Genomic DNA, 23,155 nt, shown 5'->3' with positions numbered 1-23,155 from the left:
CTTTCTCAGCAAGTATAGTCAATAGCTGAATAGAATCGTGTCTGCACTTTTCCTATGTCGTGCTGCAAATTAGAATGCCATCCACGTTTTGCAAGACAGCACTCTCTAATGCGACATAGCTTAAGTCCATCTGCAGGACTCTTGAAAATTGAAGGAGACTCACAGTACCCTTGAGGCAGCCTTGTGCTTTTCAGACGAACTTGTCTGAATGTAAACAATGTCAAATCTTGTAAGTCTTTGTGCAATGGGATTGATGAAAATGCATTTTTCAAGTCAATCACCGTGAAATACCTTGTTTCAACAGGTATATTACATAGGATCGTGGACGGGTTAGGGACTAGAGGGAACTCGGCCTCGACTATCTAGTTTATCGGGCGTAGATCTTGCACTAGCCTCCAAGACCCCCCTTTCCCTTTTTTCACTGGGTAAATCGAAGTATTGCATGACGACTTGGACGTCACTAAGATGCCCTGCTCCAGCATGGCAGAAATTGTCTTAAAAATCCCTTCATCTGCTTCCCTAGACATGGGATACTGTCGTGCTTTTGGTAAAATTGCTCCTGGTTTCAATTGAATCTTTACTTCTCAGACTCCTTTCAGTAAGCCTACGTCATAAGGGCCTATAGTCCATACAGAGACAGGCACCTTTGCCATGTCGTCATCAAAATATTCAGGACGGTTTTGTGTCGGCATCATTCACTGAGGCACTAGTCTGTTGATCATTTTCACCAAATAGATCAGATTAACCTCACCTGTGATCTCATCTTCACTTGTTTGTTCTTCAAATAGATCCATCCATGACGCAAGTCAATCTATAACCTTCCCCAATGGCGATTATTGCACACCATTGTCTGCCTTCATCATCTCAACCGTCAAGCAGAGCCATCTCTCCTCGCACTATCTGGCCATTTGTATTGTCAAGGGAAATACTTGTCCCTTTTCCTCATGCATAGGTATTCTTGGTCTGAATAAACTCCTCTGGGGTTCTCATGATTTTGTCTGCAAAGCCTGGTAGCCATGACATTAATATGCACACTCCATAAGCGAATATTTCTGGTTACAATGGAATAGCTCTCATAGCCATTTGTCCTGCATATGCTCTAATCATTTTGCATACGTTCAAATAATGCATTACTGGAGTTGAACATACTATGCCCTTCTCCGTGAACGAGATTGTCATGTTTAAATTTGTCATTAGGTCTCGTCCCAATATATTAACCAGGGTTTGCCTTGAATATAGCAGTGGCACATTCATGTCACATTCTCCTATGGAGATTGGAAGTTCTGTTGTAAGTTGTAAAAGGAACGCAACTTGTTGCTCCTGTGAAGCCCTTAGTATTTATGGCGTCGCCGGACAAAGAAAACTTACCTTCACGTATACACGCACCTGTGTCAACTAAGAAAGAATATTCTTTATCCCCTATACAGACATCTACCCTTGGTTGTTCGTGAGGTTTCAGTGTCACTGATAGGATAGAACACATCAGGTCTCTCAGTGAGCTCTCCTAGTCTATATATAATCTTGTCCCATTCTGCGTGAATGGATTTCCCCCGTCACTTGTGGCATTTCTCTTTCCTGAATTCAGTATCTGTCGTGTACCTGGGTTTGTGACAGTTGCATTGGTGACTGTTGAGACTGTCCCTGTGGAAAATGTCACATTCTGGGGTTGCAAACTTTGCTGTACTCCCGGCGCTTGCTGCTGCACTGTGTGATTCTGCGCAACTCCATTTCCACCCTGCTGTGAGAACGCAGATGGATTCACCATTCCTCCTCTCGTGAATTGGTCATTTTGCACCATGCTTTGACTTCTGCATGTGCGTGCCACAGGTCCAAAATGTTGGCAGTGGTCTGATTATTTGCCCATTTTGCATACCCTGGTTTCCATTTTGCATATTTTGAAAACCTCCCTGATTACTCTGCCATCATCTTCCTCGAAGGCCTCTTCGCTTTGGGTAAAGCCTGTTATTTTTTTTATCAAACTGCCTTTGATTATTGATCTGCTGTGTGTAGATCCGTCTGTGTTGGTTATCATTGCCCCTTCAATGGCATACTTTGATAATTTTTTCGTCACCAATTTAGCCTCTTCACCTTTTCATGCAGCATCCTTTTTGCGATTCTTCTCTTGCAGCAGCCTGCAATAGTGCGCAATGGTCAACTGTATTTCAGACCATGGTTTAGCCCCAATCCCTACCAATTTCTTGAGCTGCTTCTGTAACTGTTCTGGCAGCCCTTGGCATAATATATGGTAAAACATGGGTATAGATTTCCCCCAAGATTCACAAGTTTCCAGCACCTAGGCATCTTGGAAACTCTGAATGTAAAGCAAAGGATCATCTGACTCCTTCATCTTGCGTGTCATTATAGCTCCCATATCAGAAGTGTCTGGGTATAGCACTGCAAGCGTTTTCCATACCGCAGTTCTGCAATTGTTAAACAGCGCTCTGTCATACGTGGTATTAACTGTATTCACTCCGGGGTAACCTGCCCGTGTCCACACATCGTCAGCTCTATCACCAAGTATGGCGATTAAAAGACACTTAATATCCCCCATAGCTAATGTGTTGCCTATTGTCATTTTTCCAAACTCATGTATCCATTTTCCGGCTCACGATGTCAACATTGGGCGCTTATTTTTCAGGTTTTCTCTGTCCATGTGAGGCCAGGGTATAAATTGTGGCCTCGTTCCTCCTTTTTCAGTAAAGGGAATTGTGACACATGACACTCCTTTTCCTCTCCTCATTTTTCTGTCTACCACAGGGGTAATATTCCTGCATCGCCGTATACCTGGCAATGTCCTTAGTCTGCTCACATAGGGTGGTGGAGACACACCCCTCTGACCATATGATACTCCTTCATGCCAATCTGATTGTGTGGCTGACTCTGATGTCTTGGGTGCAGACCCACTAGAATCTGACCATCTTATTCCCTTTCGCCTAGATAAGCGTTTTTTGTCTTCTCTCGTCTTCTTTCTTCACATTCTTCTCTTTCTGCGTCCGATATTGTATGTGCCCAACTCGTGCAACTTCTCTCATCCTCCTTATTTCTGGTTAGAGTCAGCCTATCTAATAACGGCTCTTTATTTCTGCTACTTCGGGAGGCTTCCTCACTATCGTACAACTGAGTGCTCTCAAGACGCTCATCTTCTCCTTTCCCTTGGGGTACTTATCTAGCCCCATCTCATCATATATTCTATCGATCGTCTCTCCGATGCTTTTAGTGTCGAAGTCATCTTTGATATTTGCCCTAGACATGCCTTGTACTGAATCGTACTCAGGGAATATCTTCCCAGTCTACTACTGGATTGGGTTTTTTAACCTCTTTCCAGATATTCAAGATCCTGTGCTCTGTCTCTGCTTACGTTCTATGTCGTCATCAAACTCTCTACGCTTCCTCGCATCCTCTCTGGCCCTATCTTCTTCTTGTTTCCTAGCATCTTTGTTCATTTGCCCTTTGCATTTCCTCCTCCCTTTATCTTTTTATTCTCTTCTCCCGTATCTTTTGTTCTTCTTCTTCTATTGTCCTTTGTTCTATTCTATCTCGATAACCAGCTATTCTCTGCTTATGATCGCGTTTTCTTTGCTCTTCTGCCTTTTCCTGTTTTCTGACCTGTTCATCACAATATAACTGCTCTGGTTTCTGTCTATCCTTTTTTTTAGCCCCTCAATCTCTTGATCTGTTTTCCTTTTCCTTTCTTTCTAATTTGTCGCGTTCTCCTTTTTGTCTCATATCCTCAATGCCTTTACCATCGAGTTTCAATAAAATCTGGCCTCCCGTCCATTCGTTCTGTGCGAATGCCATCTGATCAGTCATATCCTCATCTCCTTTCCCTCTCTTCCCGTATCTACAGATGTACTTGCTTGTGTTTGGTCTCCTTTTTCCATTTTGCGCCTCTCCTTGTCTTTGGGACTTTGGAGGTAATATCTCGGTCTCTGGGCTTTCATCACTACTTTGCATGGGTGACTCATATGCTGGGTTGCTATGTCCCGTGGCTGCTTTAAGTTCCCTCAACGCGTATAATCCTTTGTCTTTACTAGCTTCGCTTTTCGCTTTAGATGGGGCGGGTGGCGCGGAAGGCTCTTTACCCCCCTCTGTGCATATATTCAGTATCCATTCTAACGGTGGCTCCTCCTTTTCTTGTTGGTACATCTTCCAAAGTTCTAAACTAGCTATGTGTTTGTCTAGCTTTTTGCCTGCATATGTTTTCGTTCAAATATGTCATGGGCTGTAGGACGATTTTAGATAGCGATCCTCCTTGGGGCCATGGCATAAACATTTTGTCTGCGGTCCCTTTAACCCATTCTGCACTGTACTGTATAAGCTTAGGTGCATGTTTGGGCAGTTGTTTGCACATGTGTGCCAATGGGGCAATATCATCCATGCTTAACCTGTTTATATTATCCTTGTATAACACTTTATTATGCTTTACGTTTCACAAACAAGATCAACAATATGAGCGAGCACCAATCGTCGCAAGCTCCAATCCTGTTATTTTTTTTTAAATGTACTTTTACAAACAACACCCATCAATTCATGCCATGCAACATTTTATCTATTCAATCGCGCAATTTTCATGCTCCTTTTTATTTTTAAAAATGTTTACCTTATGATGTCGTAGAATAAAAAAAAAACACAAAATAGACAAGACAGACTCCGGCCGGCTACATGAATCTCATGCCATCTGCTTCCTCCGATGCATTCTGCCCCTAATTGTATTCCGACATGGAATTTAAGCCCATTTCTTTCAGATCGTCTTTAATCGATTCTGGTCTCCTACGTCATCCTATCAATTCAGGACCTTAAATGAAGGCTTCTTCTAGCGCTCTTTAAAACCCAGGAAAATGGGCGTATACTCTTTACCTTGGTCACTCCCGGTATCCCCTCTCAATTGCTCGGTCACCCTCGAGTCAATATTTTCCCCTTATATATATACATTATAGTTTTACTCTGATGCCATATTTGTCCCGCCTCCCTCCGTTACCTTCCTTTTACTTGTTTTTTAAGGCATGCAACTTTTTGCCAAAGCATTCAGTCTTTTTTCACTCACTGTTCGCATGTTTTTCCTCTCCGGACGCTTGGGATCACCGCCTTCGTTACTGCCTTTCTGTGCTGCTTGTCCGATCAGCTGCTCATAGAAGTGGGAAGGGATTTTTGGGGGAAAGCAATGGTTCCTTCAGACATAACCTGCAGGGTTTTTAATTAAACTAGCCACTATCTACGGGGAGCTTCTGGTTCTTTCAGCCGGATGGCAAAGGACTTGTGATATTGCTGAGGACCCGAAGTTACTTATGTCGATGGTCAATGGGTGTCTTATCTAATCTTAACCATCTAATGTCTGCTACCAAGTGAACTGGATGGACCCCAGCCGGCCCAGAAGAATGGGGGTCTCCAAACAGCCCTTTAAGATGGTCAGCAGCACCCTGGAGATGGGGATGCAGATTCGTACTTTTGCACCAAATAATAATGACAACTCAATAGTTTGGCAAAGGGAGTCCGTTTAATGACAAGTACAGAAAACCGCTCAATCTTCCTTCTCGCTTAAACTCCAATTAATTTCAGAAAAAACACAACAGTTATACCAAAAACTCATCATCATTGACAAGTAATCTTAAAAATGTAACATGCAACTTGATTGGTTATAGGAAGGTAACTTTAATATAGGTGCTATATCTGTATATGGTAACGGGAGAGGGGTTTGGATAATCAATGTCGGATGGGGCAACTAAGCCCTTCCTTCAAACTGGTCACTGTAAACGTCACTAAAAGTATGACGTCTCATTGGTCCTACTTACTATAGGACCCTAGATTACACGGTCCACTATGATTGGGTTGGTATCAATCCCACTCATATTTTTCCACTTGCGCTTAGCAGCATGCAGAATAATCAGCCAGGTGCAGGGAATAAGTCTGCACCCCAGCTTCCCTCCAATTATGTTACAATCCTTCATCACCTCAGTGGTCGTGTGTCAATTACTGCTTTTAGTTTGGCCTTGACTCTGCTTCTTGGTCTGAGAAATTTAAGGAGTATCGGTACGGCAGGGTTCCATGCGTAGGTGTGAGTCTCATCCCTGCCTGCCTTGTCACGTGATTCAGACATCGTGAAATTGGCTTCTTCTTCATGCATTTTTGCGTATTTTATTTATTTCTGCCAGTCTTCTACCATCTGTGGCTTATCTCGACTTTTCTGAACAGTAAACTCTGTTCTTCTTCTACTTAATTGTATCAATTGCTAGCATATTCCAGCCCGATACGACCTTGGCTTCTTTGCCTGGTTACCTTCAGCTGAGTTTCACTCCGTCTTAATTCTCGATTTGTTTGCTGCAACACTCTACTCTTGAGACCTTTTATTAACCTTGTTCAATTCTGCTCATGTGCGTAGTGGAATTATACTCCTGTATAAAGTGCTTTTGAGGTAGATGTATTTATAGTTGGCGCTTGCCGCAATCTATTTTACTACTAAGCATAAGCAAGCTTTACGATTTCTTTGCTTCTTGCTGTTTCCTGCATCTGTACACATTTAAACTAACTGAATATCTTCATTGTGCATATGGCTTAAGTTTCTTCATCTTGACATCAACTGTTTCACCTTAGGCTCAAGATGTCACTTATCCATGGTATTTCGTCTTTGTCAGTATTCTTAGGTCATCATATCTTCTATATGTGCGTCAGTCCGATTTTCTCATGACGTCACCATTCGTCTTCCTTTAGTATCTTCTTGGCTTCTTCATTTAATTCTGACAAATGTCCTTCTGTCTTGTCTGTAGGTCTGGTCTCAATGGGTACCTTATTGTCCAGGTTTTATTGGGTGTTGGTACTTCAATAGGTGCTGTTACTCTGATAGGCACTGGGCAGAGCCCAACTGCAGCTTTCTGCTGGTTTATCTGCTCTTCATACGTCACATATTTGGGCGTAACGTTCCTGGCACTTCGAAGGGGTGGCTGGAGTGCGGATGATTCCTGGCATTTCCTCTTCAGGTCCAGCGTTCCCTCTGTATGCTTTCCACTGCACAACCGCTGCACCTGGTACATGGGGAGACACAGACCCTCGCTGGACCAACCACAGTCTTAGGCTTTCCGACGATCTCGGCGTCTTCTTTCTCCTGTCCCGACCTAAGCTGCATATACGGTCTGCACTGCTTCTTCTGCTCCCACTGCTCTCCTCCTGCTTTTTCACTGCCTGCACCTGAGGGGGACTTTTAAATCTATCAATTAGTTGACCACTCCTGCATTGTTCCTCTTCAGCCCTCTTCCTTGTTCCAGTACATAAGGAACTATGGGACTTGAAGTCCCTAATAACAAAATACGTTTTTCAGACTTCTTTAGTTTTGCAGTTATCCATTAAAAGATTGGGGATTTCAGGAAAAGTTAAATAAGGGGTTTCCCATTCCTCCTGACCTATTCTCTCTCCACCCCCACCCCTGATTAAGTGATCCTCCCACAGAACACCACCCTGAGGGTCGGGTTCAGAAAGCACCTGCCTTTCCCTGGCCACATGAGAAGGGTCCCAGGCTAGGTTTTCTTGGGGAATCATTACTGATTCACCACACTTCCCTCCGATCCCACTCCTGCTATGTGTGATCAACACACTCAATGTAATTGCAGGATGATGCTCATCATTCCAGCATGGCCACAAAAGATCTGGTACCCGGACCTGCTCTGCCGGTCGGTGGCTCTGTCCATCTGACTGCCTCCACTTCCCGATCTTCTTTCCAGAGAAAACCGAACAATACTGCACCAGGACCTGGCATTGCTGAGCCTCACGACTTGGCTCCTGCAGCCCTAGAATTTGGACATTATGCCCTACCACTGGAATGCAAGAAGATACTGGCCAAGGCCAGACCTTCCTCTACGCTGTAGTGCTACAGCCACAATTGGAAATGTTTCTCAGTGTGGTGCAGGACTCAGAGGATTACGCCGCTGCGGGTCACAGCTCTGCAACTCCTTCTGTATCTGCTTTCCCTGGCCAAGGCTGGCCTGGCTGACACCTCGGTCAAGGTGCATCTGGCTGCCATATCCTATTACACCAGGGCTCCAGCTAAGCCATCTCTGTGGTCGCACAGGCTCATCAAGGAGTTCCTTAAAGGCCTCTCTGGGACATTTCCACCAGTGAAGGCTCCTGCTTGAGAGCTCAACATCGTTTTGACTAAGCTCTGGGGGCCCCATTTGAACCAGTGCATCAAGCCCCTTAGAGGTTTCTCTCATGGTAGATGGCTTTCTTAGTGGCCATCGCCTTGGCCAGGTGGATCGGGGGGGATTTAGGCCCTCATGCAAGCAGCTGTACTTGTCTTTCCATGTTACGAGGGTGGTGGTGCCGACCCATCCCACCTTTATGCTGAAGGTTCCTTCAGAATTCCACCTCAACAAGACTTTGGTTCTGCCAGTCTACTTCCCGAATCCTTCTACACCGGCGGAAAGGACATTGCATTTGCTGGACATTGCTTGTGCCTTGAGGTTTTTTGGGGCACGCAAGGACGACTTTCGGAAAACATCCCAACTCTTTGGGAATTTTGGTCCAGTGAATTACGGTACAGCCCTATCAAATGCTTCCATACCCAGGTGGCTCTCCGGCTGTATCATGCACTGTCATCGTCTGGCTAAATGACCTCTCAGCAACAACAGCATTTCTCTCTGGTGTTCCCCTGCTCGACATTTGCAGGGCTGCTACGTGGCGGTCCGCCCACACCTTCACAAGATTCTACTGCATCGACAGGGATTCCAGGGAAGAGTCCTGTGTCGGCCAAGCAGTGCTACGTAACTGGTTTGTTTGAGGTGAGTCTGTTCCAGGGGTAAGTGTATTGCTTCTGTTGAGCCTTGCTACCTCCTGTAGTTGTGTACATGTACTGCTATCTAATTGTATTCCTGAGCATGTGAATCCATGCCAGACCCTGTGCTGTAGAAGGAACAAGTTACTTACCTGTAACTTCTGTTCTCCAGCATGGGTCTGGCATGGATTCACATGCGAACCCTCCCTCCTCCCCTCTGTGGCTCTTCTTGGTTCATACTGCCACTTTATGTTCTCTACCAAATCTGAAGATGGCTAGCAGAGTGGAGCTTAGGGAGACGACTGTCATTGGATGGGGGCAATATGACCCATAGGACGGTGATTGGTTAAAGAGGGGAAATGCAGTTTTCAGGCTAAAGCGAAACTGCTTTTCTTTTTTACAGAGGATTCCCAGCCTGATGACAGGTAATATTCAGGAGCATGTGAATCCATGCTAGATCCATGCTGGAGAACAGGAATTACAGGTAAGTAACGTGTTCCTTTATTTGCATGCTTTTGTAAAGAACTGCATGCCACTGAATGCAGCCATAGAGCGCTTGACAAGTAGATGGGGAAAGCAGGTGGGAGTGTAATTATGTCTGAGAATTAGTTAACAAAGAGTATCTGATTCTTTGTAATCTCGTACTGGAGGATGAAAAAAGCCTTATTGGGGGTAACCAAAGAAATATCTAGCTGATTAGAGGAGCCAGTTGCAGATGTTTGACTGGTTTGAGTAGGAGGAGTTGAAGGGAACGTCAAATGTGCCAATGACTAGGTTTGCAATGGGCAACAGAATTCCTTGTGCCTTTTTGTCTGTAAACCGCGGTGACTCTTCGCGATTTTGAAGAAATTTAGGTAATCTAATTTTAAACTCATGAATGATTAAGATCTGGTTAATGTAGAAAAGGTGGTAACTTAATTTAACATTCTCTGTTTTAACAGTCACTGGGCAAGTATGTTCTCATTTAGAAAAATGCTGAGTTGCAGCTAACGGACATTAGACATTTAGCAAGCTGGAGAGTAATTAGAGTTGCCTAGACTCGAGTACAGATTTCATAGAATTTAGAATTGTTCCTCTTTTTTCTTGTAAGATAGTGTTTTAGAGACTTTGAATGCGGGGTCATTTTAGCATGATGATAATACACCTTACAAATAATGTCCATTGAGTTGGTGGAAGATGGCATTGCTGATTCTCACTCGTAAAGGTGCTTCTGCATTGCTCCTTGCTAGTTAGAGGGACGATTGTTCCACTGCAGCTTAATTACAACTTAACACAACTATTGATGTGTAACGCTGCAGTAAGAGTGTGTGCCTTGGCCGAACATCCCCAACATGTACACTTGCTGATTATTTTATTGTTGGCTCATGCAAGATATTCCATATTGGGTTTTCATTCTTGGCACGGAAGCCGGAACAGACTTTGAGTTTTACCTCCCATGTTGCCATCCTTTCCACATGCCCTCCCCATCAATAATGTTTTACTGCAGCATATTTTAAAGTATGAACATACAGGAACTTAAAAAGATATGTCTGTGGGGAAGTTTGAAATGTGCTCATTGGAAGTGTGTATACTTGAGCCCCAGAAAACTGTGTGCTCTTTAAAATCCCATCATATTTCTTGAGAATTAACTAGAGCTGAAAGATATGCAAAGTTGTATGTACTTGATATTTCTGTGATGGCCACTGAAACTTTAAAAGTATATGAAAGGTTGACTTTTTTCTTCTTATTTGAAGGTCTTGGAGATTGCAACAATTGCACTTTACAGTTTTCCTCACCCTGGCTGGTAGGTGTACTTTATGTAAAAATGCATGTAATCATGGCATGGTTGCGATTTCTACTAAGCAAATGTGTGCTTTAACATGTCTTCGATACACAACAGATCTACTCTATACTTATACTAAGATATCTTTGTATCATGGCTCCTGTTGGTGAGTCGACATTTTTCCTGACAAACTAGAACTGAAGAGGCAGCCCATCTCTTGCAATCAACAATCTTCATGATATGATTGCTCCTCAATGCTCAGACCTTCGTGGATAATGCATTTTAAAAGGGCCATAGGTCTGTATATACGTTTTCGTGCCCAAACATCTCAAACAAAGACTGATGCTGCGAAGCGAAGGGCTGAGGATCACCAGACAGACAATTCAATTGCAAGGCAAAATTTAGGATATTCTCATACAAATTGTGAGCATATAATAAGGGATGCAGCGATTTGAAGGTTTTCATCTCCAGATCACAGCATCTACCATGAAAGGGACACTGCAAACCGGACCACCAGAGCAGCATCAGACTTGCTGGTGAATGGAAAGTAAAATGAGACTGTTCTGCCATTAAAAACTCCCTCATGCTGTTGGGCTTATCTGCTGATTCCTTGCCAGAGACTGGTCAGAGTCTCTGCTGAAACTACATGACAAACCCCAAGAGGCTGGTGGAAGTCTGACTAGTGCTTGCCAGGCAAAACTAGGCTGCTCCTGTTAGTCTCCGAGGAGCGCTTGCTTGCTAGAGCCATGAACAGCTGAAAGTATTGGAGGTATGTTTACCTAAGAAAGCCCAAAGCATGGCAGAAAGACTGGTGAGAAAGTAAGACATCTCAAGAGGTTAATGAGAACTGTGAGAGTGTAGGAGTAAGATTCGGACACAGAGGTGGCCTGTTGATTGGTAAAGACTTTTATTAATAACAGAAATAGAGGGGAGTTGGAGGAAATCCTAACTAACCCTACCTCTAAGAGAGGTTTCCCTGCCTCAACAAAACTAGCTAATGTATCAGAATGTCCAAAGTAAGGTTTGTCATCCTGTATCCATCCCTCATAAGCTAAACTCAACATAAGGTGAAAAGGGAAATGTCCCTTGGCTGTAAGCCTGCTGCCCAGCTTTGCAGTTCAAAACAAAAGTTCCAAAAAGGTGCAGAAAAGCAAGTAAATGTTCCACAAGACTCAAAGGGTTGATTTCCCTTTCCCCGGACTCTTTTTAACTTTATCCAGAATTGTGTCTTGTGTCTTCAATGGTTAAGATAGGTCCTTATCTATCTTGGCAGGCCTGACTCCCAGGCCCAGCAACAAGGAAGCATGGCCTGGACACCTTTTCTAAGCCATCCTGAGGGTCGCAGACCCGGCTCCCAGGTACTGCGATGGGGAAGATTAGCCTGGTACACTGCCTCAACAAAACTAGCTAATGAAAACTGTCTGTCAGAATGTCCCAAAGTAAAGTCTGCCATCCTTTGTCCAAATCCTAACCTATCCCTCACAAACTAAACTCAGTAAAATGTGCGAATGGAAATGGCTATCTGTAACCCAGCTTTGCAGTTCAAAACAAAAGTTCCAAAAAGGTGTAGAAAGCAAAAACAAATGTTACACAAGACTCAAGGGGTTGATTCCCTTCCCCCAGAGTCTCTCCAACCTTCTTAGTAGGCCTGACCCCCAAGCCCTCTGATATGGTAAAATGGCCTGGACCCCTTTCCCAAGTAGTCTTGAGGGTCCCAGACCCTTTATGAGCAGACCCTGCTCTGAGGTACTACGACGAAGAACAACATGTATGCCTTTTCCCAGGCTGTGTTGTGGGTCCCAGATCCTTGCTCAGTACCCCCTTCTTGGTCCACTCTCCTGACAAGTGGGGGCACTTGGCGACCTCTGTCTCACTGCCTCTTCCCTCTAATTTCATGTCCACCCACAGCCTTGGTTTACTCTCCTGCCAAGGTTTCTGAGCACTATTGGTAAGTGTAAAGTTCGTATCCCTTCTTATCGTGATTCGGGATGCTTTCTCCCAATAAGGGTCCCAGACCCCCTTCACTGTGTTGCTGTGCTCGGGCAAGTATTGAGTTATATTAGTCCTCATTTTATTTAAGGATCTTTGCAATCTCTGGGTCTCCCCAACCACAGGCTTGGCCACCCTAATACCTTTCTGGGTCTTGGTGGTTGCCCTCCGGTTGTCTGTGGATCTCCCAGGACCTTCTGTGGTTTCTCCAGCTACCCAGAGCCTTCTCCGGCCTACTGCGAGCCTCTCCAGCAGCCCGACAGTAGGTTTGCTGAGCTCCATCAGCCTTCGTTCCTGGTGAGAGCACTTCCTCCTCTGCGGGAAGCTTTCTGCTTCGTGGGACCATCACGGATGCGCTCCTCTACCCGTCTCGGTCAGCATCTCTGGTCTGACCTTCCTCGCGTAGCTTGCCAGGCTCTGTCTGTGCCGAGAGGTAGAAGATGCCATTGTTCAGTTCCCTCTCTGGTTTTGAATGACAGCAGGCCGATCGGTTTATTCAAGCAACTAGACCGCATGATTTGGTTCTCAGCAGTGATCCTCATTGCTCTTGGCCTCTTGCTCGTGTCGGTACTGTCAATTAGTAATTTGGGTGTTTTTTCCTTTTCAGTGGCTTCTACTTGAGATGTGTGACAAATGTATATTGGGTAGCTGATGGGAGGGTCCAAAGAATACTGTGTTCTTCTAAGGAGGTCACTACTCTCAATGGGATCTTCCCTCCCATGAGATTCTCCTGCTGAGTACCACCCCCAGGTGGACTATCCGGTAGTTCCCTCACCTCCCATGCCTCATGGAAAGGGGCTCTTTCATCGAAAGCAGTGACGACACCTCGGGATTCATCACAGTCATGACAAACTTTGTCACAGTCCCTAGTAAATAATTACATGTGTCACATACTACTAAAATTTAGAACCAGATCCTTCTAAATGTTAATTGAAAGAACCAAAATAATGCATGTGAGCTGAAGCTTTGTTGGCATAACCCCACCCTAATTACTTTGATGTGAGCATGAGCATTCCAGAATATGACAAGTGCCCCCCTTCCATGACGAAGTTCTCTGCACTTCACTTAGCCCCATATATTTACCTGGTGAAGGGTTGTTGGTTTCCTTATGTTGTTAAGAAAAGGAGTGTGAACCCATCCTCCCCTTTGCTAGAGTTCAGCAGTTATGGAAAATGAAATTACATGTATGGTAAGTAAAGTAGTGAGCCACTGGTAACCAAAAGATAGATTCAAACTCATTCTTTATTATATAACACAGAAATGCTGGGTGTGATGCTGGAAATGCCTTATGGAAGGACAGCGTCTCCTGTCCTTGTCCTACCACTTCGCCTGTGTGCGTTTTCTCTGTTTTCTACCACTGTGGTCCCACCTGGACCTCTGGCAGTTCAGCTCTTCATTCTTATTGTGCACCAGTACCCCCAACTGGCCCATAGAGCTGGGGTTTGCCCAATAGCACTTTAAGATAAGATAGCACCCATGAGATGGATGGGGGTGCAGATTAATGCTCAACTACCAAATCAATACTGACAGCTCAACGGGTTGGCAAAGGGAGTCCGTTTAATGACAAGTACAAAAATCGGGGAGTCTCATGAATATCAGCGGATGCGTGATCTTCTCTCTCGCTTCACAACTCCAACAAACTTCATAAAAAACATAACATTTATACTGAAAACTCGTCATCAGTGACGTTTAATGCTTAAAAGTTGGCATGCAATTCTATTGGTTCTAGAAAGGTAACTTTGCTATAGGTACTATATCTGTATATGGTAACGGAGTGAGGGGATTGGATAAACACTGTCAGGTGGGGCATCTAAGCCCTTCCTTCAAAATGGCTACTGTAGACGTCACTAAAAGTATGACGTCTCATTGGTTCTACTAACTATAGGACCCTAGATTACTTGGTCCATTATGACTGAGTTGGCATCAACCCCATTCATACTTTTCCACTTTGCTTAGCAACACGCAGAATGGTCAGCTAGGTGCAGGGTGCCCAGCTCCCCCGGCCTTCGTCCAATTATTGTTACAATCAATCATCACTTTAGTGGCCATGTGTCAATTATTTCACTGTGGTTGGCCTCAAGACTGCATCTCCTGTCTGGAAAAGTTCTGATATCTTCACCTGGCCCACTGCCATGTGTAGTTTTGAAAGTCTGACTTATTCTCGCTTGGCTGGTCACGTGATTCAGACGCCGTGAATTTGCCTCTTCTTCATGTAATTCGTGTATTTGATTTTTATTTTACCCACCACCTGCCTTTGGCTTCTTATCTCGACCTTTAAGAGCAGGAAATTCTGTTCTTTGCTTCATTGATTGTAGCTACTGTTCATCTATTTGAGCTGATATGACCTTGGTTTTCTGGCACGATTTGCCTCTGCTGAGTTTTGTTTCTGCCTTTTATTCTTGATTTGCTAAATATGAAGCTCTCCTCGTGTGGCCTTTAGTAACCTTTGGGTTGATTCTGATTCTTATGCATAGTGGAAGTATACTTATATAGCGTGCTTCTTTTGAGGTAGATATGTATAGGTGGCGCTTGCCGCAATCTGTCTTCTACTAAGGATAGCAAGCTGCACGATTTTCTTATCTTTCTTGTGGTTCCAAGCATATGTACATGCGTAAACTGGTTGAACATCTTCGTCATGCTTACAGCTTAACCTTCTTACATTTGACATTGTCCTTTCACTTTAGGTTCACGATGCCCCTTGTCCATGGCGTTTTCATCTCTTTACACCATTCTCTGGTCGTCATCTCTTCTATATGTGAGTCAGTCTGGGTTCTTGTGTCGTCACCATTCGTCTTCCATTAAGACTTTTTTGGCTTCTTCAGGGATTGTACTCAGACGATCTTCATTTCGTTTCATTTGTTGATATGGTTTTCTCAATGGGTACCTTACTGTCCATGGTTTCTTAGGTATAGGTACTTCAATAGGTGCTGTTCTTCTAATAGGTACTGGACAGAGCCCCGCTGCGGCTCTCTGCTGGTTTATTTGCCCATCATACGTCACATATTTCGGCGTGAACATTCCTGGTACTTCAAAATGGACGGTTGGAGTGCGGGCTGTACTTGGGATCTCCTCTACACTATATTTTGGTGCACATCACCTATGGGATACCCTTATGGCACCCATGGGTTGGGCAACACCCTTGTACCCCTTGTGTGTTTTTGGGCACCTGTGTGTTGCCCACAGAGCAGGGTATGGGCTGGTGGCAGCTACATGCTGGCTTGGCAGTGGTTCTGAGTGTCATCCATTTTTGGGAAACCTAGGCAGTGCCATAGGAATCGATGGATTCCTGTTAGGAGGCAAGTTGGCCCATGTGGCCTTTTGGTTTCTGTTGCCTTTTACCTTGTTTCCCAAGGTCCTGGGAAGCCCTGACTCCTGAATAACTGTTGAGTGGAAACAACCTATATGGCTCTTGGGCTGCCTTGCCTCCTGTCACACTGACTGGAGCCTTCCCAGTTGTTGTGTGTTGTGGGTACACCCTAGGGGTGGGACCTGTGTCAATGGAGTCTGAAGTAAACTCACATTCTCTGTTGTGGGTGTCTGGTTTCTGTGTGTGTGTGTGTGACACAATGAATGAGACAGCCCTGACTGAAACTGACATGAATACAATGTAATGTGCTGAAAGGCTGGGTACTTGACCCAATCCATATTCCTTTGTTATGAGTGTCTGAGTCGAGTGAATGGCTTGAATGCCTGTGAGCCTGATTGGCTGGCTGACTGCATGAATGCCCTACTTTGTGATTGGCTAATTGAGCCTGGCTCAGCCAGAGTGAATGAGGGACAGATGTGTCTATCTGGGGACCTCTCACTTACCAATGTGTTCAGTAGCTGAAGTCGAAGCTTAGCAAGAAGAAGCTGCTCCTTGAACTCCAGCGGGAAGAGAAGTTCATTCATGTTAACAGAGTTTTATTTGAATAAAAAGAAAAAAACGCCTAATTTGCCCTATAGCTATGAGGGAGCTTCCCTGCCTAGAAAAACAAAAGCAAAGGATGCATGTCCAATCCAAAGTAATAAAAAGTCTTCAGTCCGAATCCTAAACAACTAACTGGCCCTAACACTTTAGAAAACACGTAACTAAAAGGAAAAAGGTAAGGCTTGCAGACTAACCTCAGTGGGGCTTCTGCTTGGCCCAAGCTATGTTAGACTTGTTTACAGTCTTCAAAGTTCATTTTTCACTGCAGCATATTTTTCAAAGTCTTTGTATCTGGTTGTGACTTTCAGTCTCTCCTTTTAATAAAGAAGTCGTTTGGTGCAAACATTTTCATCCCTCCAGGATTGCTTGGAAATGAACCCTTTCACTGCTGAGACTCTCCCAAAATTCCTGAGGTCCTCAGATAGGTTGTTTTTCTTTCACCCACGTTATTTCACATAGGGCGACTGTCCCCCCTAGTTTGTCAGACTTGTATTACTTCCATGGCTTTCTCGGCTCTAATTCAAAGTGTTCATGTCCCTTTCTTTTCCCCTTTACTGAGGGTATTCATGCACTCTGGTTTCTCAGATTCCTGGAAGTTTTTATTTTTATTTTTAAATCGGTTTATTAGCATTTAAAAACCGTCAACAGAACCAACATTCTACCCCTCCTCTTGTATCAAATTCATAGCCCTCGCGCCCTCTGTACCAGCCCATTCCATGAGTAACTATACATTTGTACCCCTCCAAACACCAGTTCCTTGTATGAGGTTGTGCAGTGCGTAATGTTATTCTGGCCTGTGGTGCCCTCCCTCTACCAGTCCTGTCATGCCTGTCAGTGGCAGGTTAGTCCTACACATCAGGGTGGGAAATCGTCTGGGAACTTTGCAGGTCATGCAGGATGATCCTCATCTCCTGCCTTTCTCCCCATTTCTTGCACAATCTGCTGTTCCGTTGCAACCCACCTTTGTGCATTGGACTGCCATTGTTCCAACAACGGGCCCTTTGGGCACCTCCATCCACTTCGCTAGCAACAGCAGAAAGACTGCCATTTTCTTCCTATGACCGCTCACCACCCCTAACAGACAAATCTTTATTTTCGTCAGCACACCATGCCAGTAGCTTTGTATTGTTGGGCATGCCCACACCATATGCCAGAAGTCTGCTGAATCCTGCCTACACCTGGGTCATTGATGCAAATGATCGGGTGTCTGGGTCATGTAAACGCAGTGCAGGACATTACATTTGATTAGTTTAGTTTAAATAGGGTGTTTCTGGACACACTATTAATCTACAAGCATATTTTATTCAATAAAAAAAAAAGAATCTAGTTAGTGTGTGTCTCTCATAGCCTATAGTGAGTATAGCGTAAAGCATCGGGGTTGTTGGGTGGGGGACTCTTCTGGAACTGCACTCCACTTGGCCACCAGTATGTTTGTAAGGCTTGCATAATTCAGGAATTGTCCCGTGGGCATCTGGAATTTCTCTGCCCATTCTACAAATTACAGCAAGCCCCCCCCTCAAAGATATCCCCCGATTGTGCGGTACCCTTCCAGGGCGCATTTAGCATCCACTATGTCCCTTCTTATCTCTGCCATTTTAGCTTCCGCCCTCTGGAATATAAGGGCTGTAACTCTTCTCAGACTGTAACTTGGTGCACACCATTTTCCGTGCCTGCCTGACCACCTTACTCAAACAGGATGTCTCCGCCCCTGTTGTCTCTCTCCAGAGAAATCCATCCTTGTGTGATGCTTGTTGGGGCTACCCATCATTATTCATCTGTACCCACGTCCCTTGTGTCCCATATGGTGGCGTGTTGCAGTTGCAATGTTAGGAAATATAACTGAACCAGGGAGGGTTAGTCCCCACGCAACATGCTGAGTGAAGACTTATGGGCCTCCTCAACAATAAGTCAGAAATCCTGCTATCTAATAGTCTAAAAAAGGGAACCTTATTATGAGAACCCTGAAGGTGTCTCTCCCACTACTCCCGTGGGATCATCGAGGTGGCCAGGACATGGCCATTGCTTTTTGATCCAGTTCCTGGGGTTGGGCCAGTGCGGGAGGTTCACCTGGATGAGGGGTCTTCGGGGAGTGGAAGTGGCACACCGGAGGGTGAAACGCACTATCCCCTTCCATATAACACTTTTTACCCACCCTACCAGGTAGGTTACCTCGGAACTCGATCCCTCCCCTGCCCCCTTTCCCGACACAAACACTTTCTCATGGACAGCCCACCGTGAGCGACAACGGACTAACACCAGAGCCGTATACCTGAAATGTCCCTACACCATGGTCGGGCAAGGTCAGGCAATTATGGATCATTACTCACACCTGACTTCATCACACTTCCCCGCGCGGATAAAAGGCGGAGCACGCAAGCACACTTTGAGCGAGGAAAAACACACGAGGAGACATCGGTTCTAAGATGACAGTTTAATACAAGGAGAAAGACTGCAAGACCAGAGAGGGTAACCAGGAGGGAAGTGCCCTTGAACTCTAAAGACGGCTGCTTTTGTGAACCTTGGAATGTATGAAACCGAAGACCAGGAATGAAGACTGGTCACACCTGTGCAGTGTCAGTGGTACCCAGGGCTCTCCCACATCAATAACCCAGGCAGAGAGGAGCGATTTCTGCTATGGTACTGTCCTTGGCTCCTACAAAAAAGCAGCATCAGAAACAACAGCACAGCCAGTTCGTCTGAGAGACTGATACCAAACCAGCTTGTGTTTTGAACCAATGTTGCAAGCGGCCACTTTGTATGAAGAAAACTGTGTGGCATTGGCGATGAGCGACGGAAATATAATTGGAAACTAACAAGAGTAATTGGACTTTGGGAGTTAAAACAAGATGCCATATACAGAGTGGTCTGGCGCCACGTGGGCGTTCATTCAAAAGTCTTAGTTTGATATCTCACTGACGCTGAGTGTAAGAAAAGGAAGATTGAGATCGAAGTTGTCATGCAGCGGGTCAAGCTAAACCCTGTGCGCATTTGAAAGTCTTTGATAGTTTAAGGTACATCGCCATTGGTCTGAGCCCGGCTGAGGGAGACTAATTGAGCGTGATCTGAGCCCGGCAGATGGAGATCGAATCTGGAACCTTTGAGTTAAACGTTTGCTTTCAAAGCATCTGAGCCCAGCTGAGGGGGGTCCAGGGTGAACACCCGAAGTGTGTACATGCGAAATGCTGAAGGGTAAAGAAAGTTTCATTATTGTTTTGTGCCGCAGGCTCTCTGAGTCAAGAGACTTGCAAGAAGTAAAGAGGCTTGGACACAGAAGGTCTTGAACTGTGGAAAGTGAACTGTATCCTCGTGCCGCAGAAGCCAGAGTGTGTACTTTGCTCAAGTGGCCCACCTTGCCCCGTTCTGAAAAAAAACACTTAGCATCCTGACATATCGTTTTGTGAACACTTCTTTCATTTTCATGAACATTACCCTACACTATTTGTAAATTAGTGGTAAGGATTGGCCATTGGTTTTTTAGTATAGGCCCTTTTTATTTGACAAGACTCCACTAGGACTGCATTATTATTATTATTTGATGGTTGTAGCTTGCTCCCATCCGTAGATTTAGGTTTAGATAGGCGTTTGACACCCTTGAAAAAGTTCAATAAACACCCTTGAACTGTGATCCCTTGTGTCTGTCTTATTATTGCCACCGAGCGTTCCTTACACTAGCCATATGTGGGATATTTGCAAGTCTGGGGAGTATCGCCATAAAGAGATCTTGCCCATTAAGGACAGAGGCAGCTTTTTCCCAGAACGCAATCCGGTCTTCTATAATAGTAAGCGTCCTACCCAGGTTGTATTGAAATGTTACCCAGGTTGTATTGAAATGTATCTGCTGTGGAATGGTGGATTTGGATGCCCAAGTAGCGAAAGGAATTTGTGTCTTATCTGAGCCCTACCTCCTTGTAGGTCTTTCATCTCCCTCTCCCTTAGCAAACCCAGTGGGAAGACTAGTTACTTCTCCACGTTAATTTGAAACCCCCATCAGCACCCCAAAATGTTCCAGTACTTCCATCATATATGGAATGTGCAGTGTGAGATCATGAACATAAAGAAGGTTATCATCCGCATACAGTGCGACTACATTTGGTTTTAATTATCCACCATTATCTCTGCATCATGAAATTGTGACCTGAGAATATTCGCCAGGTGTGCCAAGGCTAGGGAAAACAAGATGGTGGATAATGGGCAACCCTGTCAGGTGCCCCTCTTCAATTGCCAACTTTGAGAATCTGGTCGGCCCATCTTTACCTTTGCTGGAGGCTCCCGGTAAAGTAGCTGAATCCATCTTAGCATGTTGGGACCTAGTCCATTCATTTCTGGGACACGGAAGAGCCAGTCCCATTCTACTGAATCAAAGCCTTTAATCGCATGCAAAGAAATTCTTCCTTCGCATCTTATACCTTCTCTATAATGTATTGGAGTCTCCTGAGATTCATCATTGTATTGCTGCCCCACAGAAATCTGCACTGGTCCCGGTGGATCAAGTTTGAGGCCCTTTCAGAAGCTTAGTCGCTAGCACTTTGCCCAGTATCTTGGTATCTCTGTTTAGCAATGAAATCGGGTGGTATGATTCACTCCGCCGCAGTTCTTTCCCCGGTTTTAGTAACACTATGATGATGGCTTCCCTCATAGTTGTTGGGAGACACCCCTTCTTAAAAGTTGTCTTAAAGTTGCTGCAGTCACGGGGACAAGTATGTCAGCATATGTTTTGTAAAATTCCACTGGAAGGCCGTCGCCTATCGATGTTTTCTCATTCCCCAGGGACTCTATTGCCAATTTGATCTCCTCTTCCAACAGGGGTTCTTCTAACACAGAGACTACTGCCTCCCGCAATTTAGGCCAGGACGCTTGCTCCAGCACATCCTCCATGCCGGTAGCACTCGCAGGACTGTTCATAGTATCATCGGAAAACTGTGTTTATGCCTCGCTGTGTCGTGACCAGGGTCCCGTCCCAGGACACAGTCTGAGTTACAGGGTGCTGCAGTTGTTCTGATCTGAGATGCCAAGCCAGGAGTCGCCCTGCCTTGTCTCCTTCCCCTTGAATGCTGGTAGTTTTGTGGGCATAGTTGTGTTTCCCGAGGCTTTCCTGTGCTTGCAGTCGGTGATCTCTTTACTGAATAAGCTCAGCCCCACATAGCAACCCCCAACACCATCTCCCCCTCTGATGTTTTAATTCGGTCTTCCACCCCTTTGAGGGTCCAGGATAATGTAGAGCAGATGCCATGAGTAGCGGCTATGCACTTGCCCCTAATTGTCACTTTGAATGCCTCCAAAAGCGACCCATAGTCGTACACCGATCCTTCATTAAACTCAAAATATTCTTCAGTAGCTTGTCTGATCACCCGTCTATATGTCCTGTCTGTCAGTGCTTCTGCCGTAACCTCCAGGTGGGAAATGAGCGTGGTGCCTTCCCCCAGGTGAACATGGCCTTTATTGGGGCATGATCTGATAAAGTCCTACCCAGATATTTGACCTCCTGGAATTGGGGGAACTGTTCCCTTCCCACTAGGATGTAATCCAGGTGCAAATAGGTGGCGTGCAGGTGAGAATAAAAGGAGTAGCCCTTCTTGTCACCCAGGTTCCCGTAACCTTGATAGCTCTCGGACGTTTTTCAAAATGTTCATATTCCTCTCAATCCCCCTTTCATAGGTTGTTTGAACATCCGGTTTCTCAGGCTCCTGTAATCTGGATAGCTTTCATAGCCGTCACTCACAATGTTCATAACTTGTAGCAGTAGCACGTAAGCTTGTCAGCTTTCCATGCTGCTACTTGGCTCTGTAGCTATGGTCTGAAGTGTGTAGAGGTCATGGACTCGGGCTGCTCCGTACATTCTGGTCTCAGCATCCGGACTTGGCCCACCAACGTTTGCTAGTGGTCGCGCCATCAGATGAAATGGGTGGATTGCTGTCTTGGCTCCCTCGGTCGGGCAGAATGCCAACTCTTATGTTTGGCCCAACGCTTGCTTTGCCCTCATTGCTGCCACTGTATCCACTTCCCAGCGTGGCTCGGCCACTCCAGTACATCAACGATGAGGTGGATCGCCTCTGCGAAGTGGCTCTCTTCTCCATAGGAGTTTCCTCTCTTATACATGTTGCATGAACAAACAGAATGATGTCCTCCTTCGCTGATCATGGCATTCAGGCTATGTTCAGTATTGCCTGTAGCCAATACATGTAAAGAAGGATCTTTGTAATATATAGTCGTTGCAGTAGATATTAGTCTTTTCCACATATGAGTTTTGCACTGGGAGTTCCATTCTGGAATATGGGAGTCCTTGTCCCCAAGAGGGGAGTCGCTCCTAGTGAGGTCCCACTTGCCTAGACCCTTTGGGTGGGTCTTGCATAGCGGGCTCACCTCCCTGGCCTCAGAGGGGGTGGCTCCCCTCTGGGGAAAAGGGACGAATGGTCCAGATTCATCACAATGCAAAATGTGCAGAATGGAATAAACTAGAAAACAGTTTTTTTTTCTGTTAAACACTTGCATTCTAGACTTATGTAGGTACGCACAATAGACGGGTCCCCACTCGTACTCTTCAGGAAGGATCGGAACACCTTGCTCTTCAAACACCTCATTGAGTGCTGACCATGGAGCCTCAAACTGTTTCTCCTCCTCACCATTCTACTAACCTTGCTCTCTCATCCTTGTCTTTCATCCTTCATATCAGATTATTCCTTGTGCTCGGACACTTGTCTAGTGCTCCGTTTCTGACCAGATAGACGCTGCTGTACAG

The 23,155-nt window shown here is 45.2% G+C and overlaps 1 protein-coding gene across 4 annotated transcripts in view; it reads left to right on the top strand.

The window, feature by feature from the left end:
* Positions 1 to 23,155, top strand: part of TPCN2 (two pore segment channel 2) — a 675,604-nt gene that overhangs the window by 515,104 nt on the left and 137,345 nt on the right. For all 4 annotated transcript variants that reach the window (XM_069623451.1, XM_069623453.1, XM_069623452.1 and 1 more), the window contains one exon: positions 10,492 to 10,541. In XM_069623451.1, coding sequence (XP_069479552.1) covers positions 10,492 to 10,541 — 50 coding nt within the window. The remainder of the gene's footprint in view (positions 1 to 10,491; positions 10,542 to 23,155) is intronic.

The sequence above is a fragment of the Ambystoma mexicanum genome, chromosome 11 (assembly GCF_040938575.1).
Source record: "Ambystoma mexicanum isolate Mex_15411 chromosome 11, UKY_AmexF1_1, whole genome shotgun sequence".
In the NCBI taxonomy this organism is placed as follows: Eukaryota; Metazoa; Chordata; class Amphibia; order Caudata; family Ambystomatidae; genus Ambystoma; species Ambystoma mexicanum.
The sequence above is the reverse complement of the archived record's forward strand: the minus strand, read 5'-3'. Positions and strand labels throughout refer to the sequence as shown.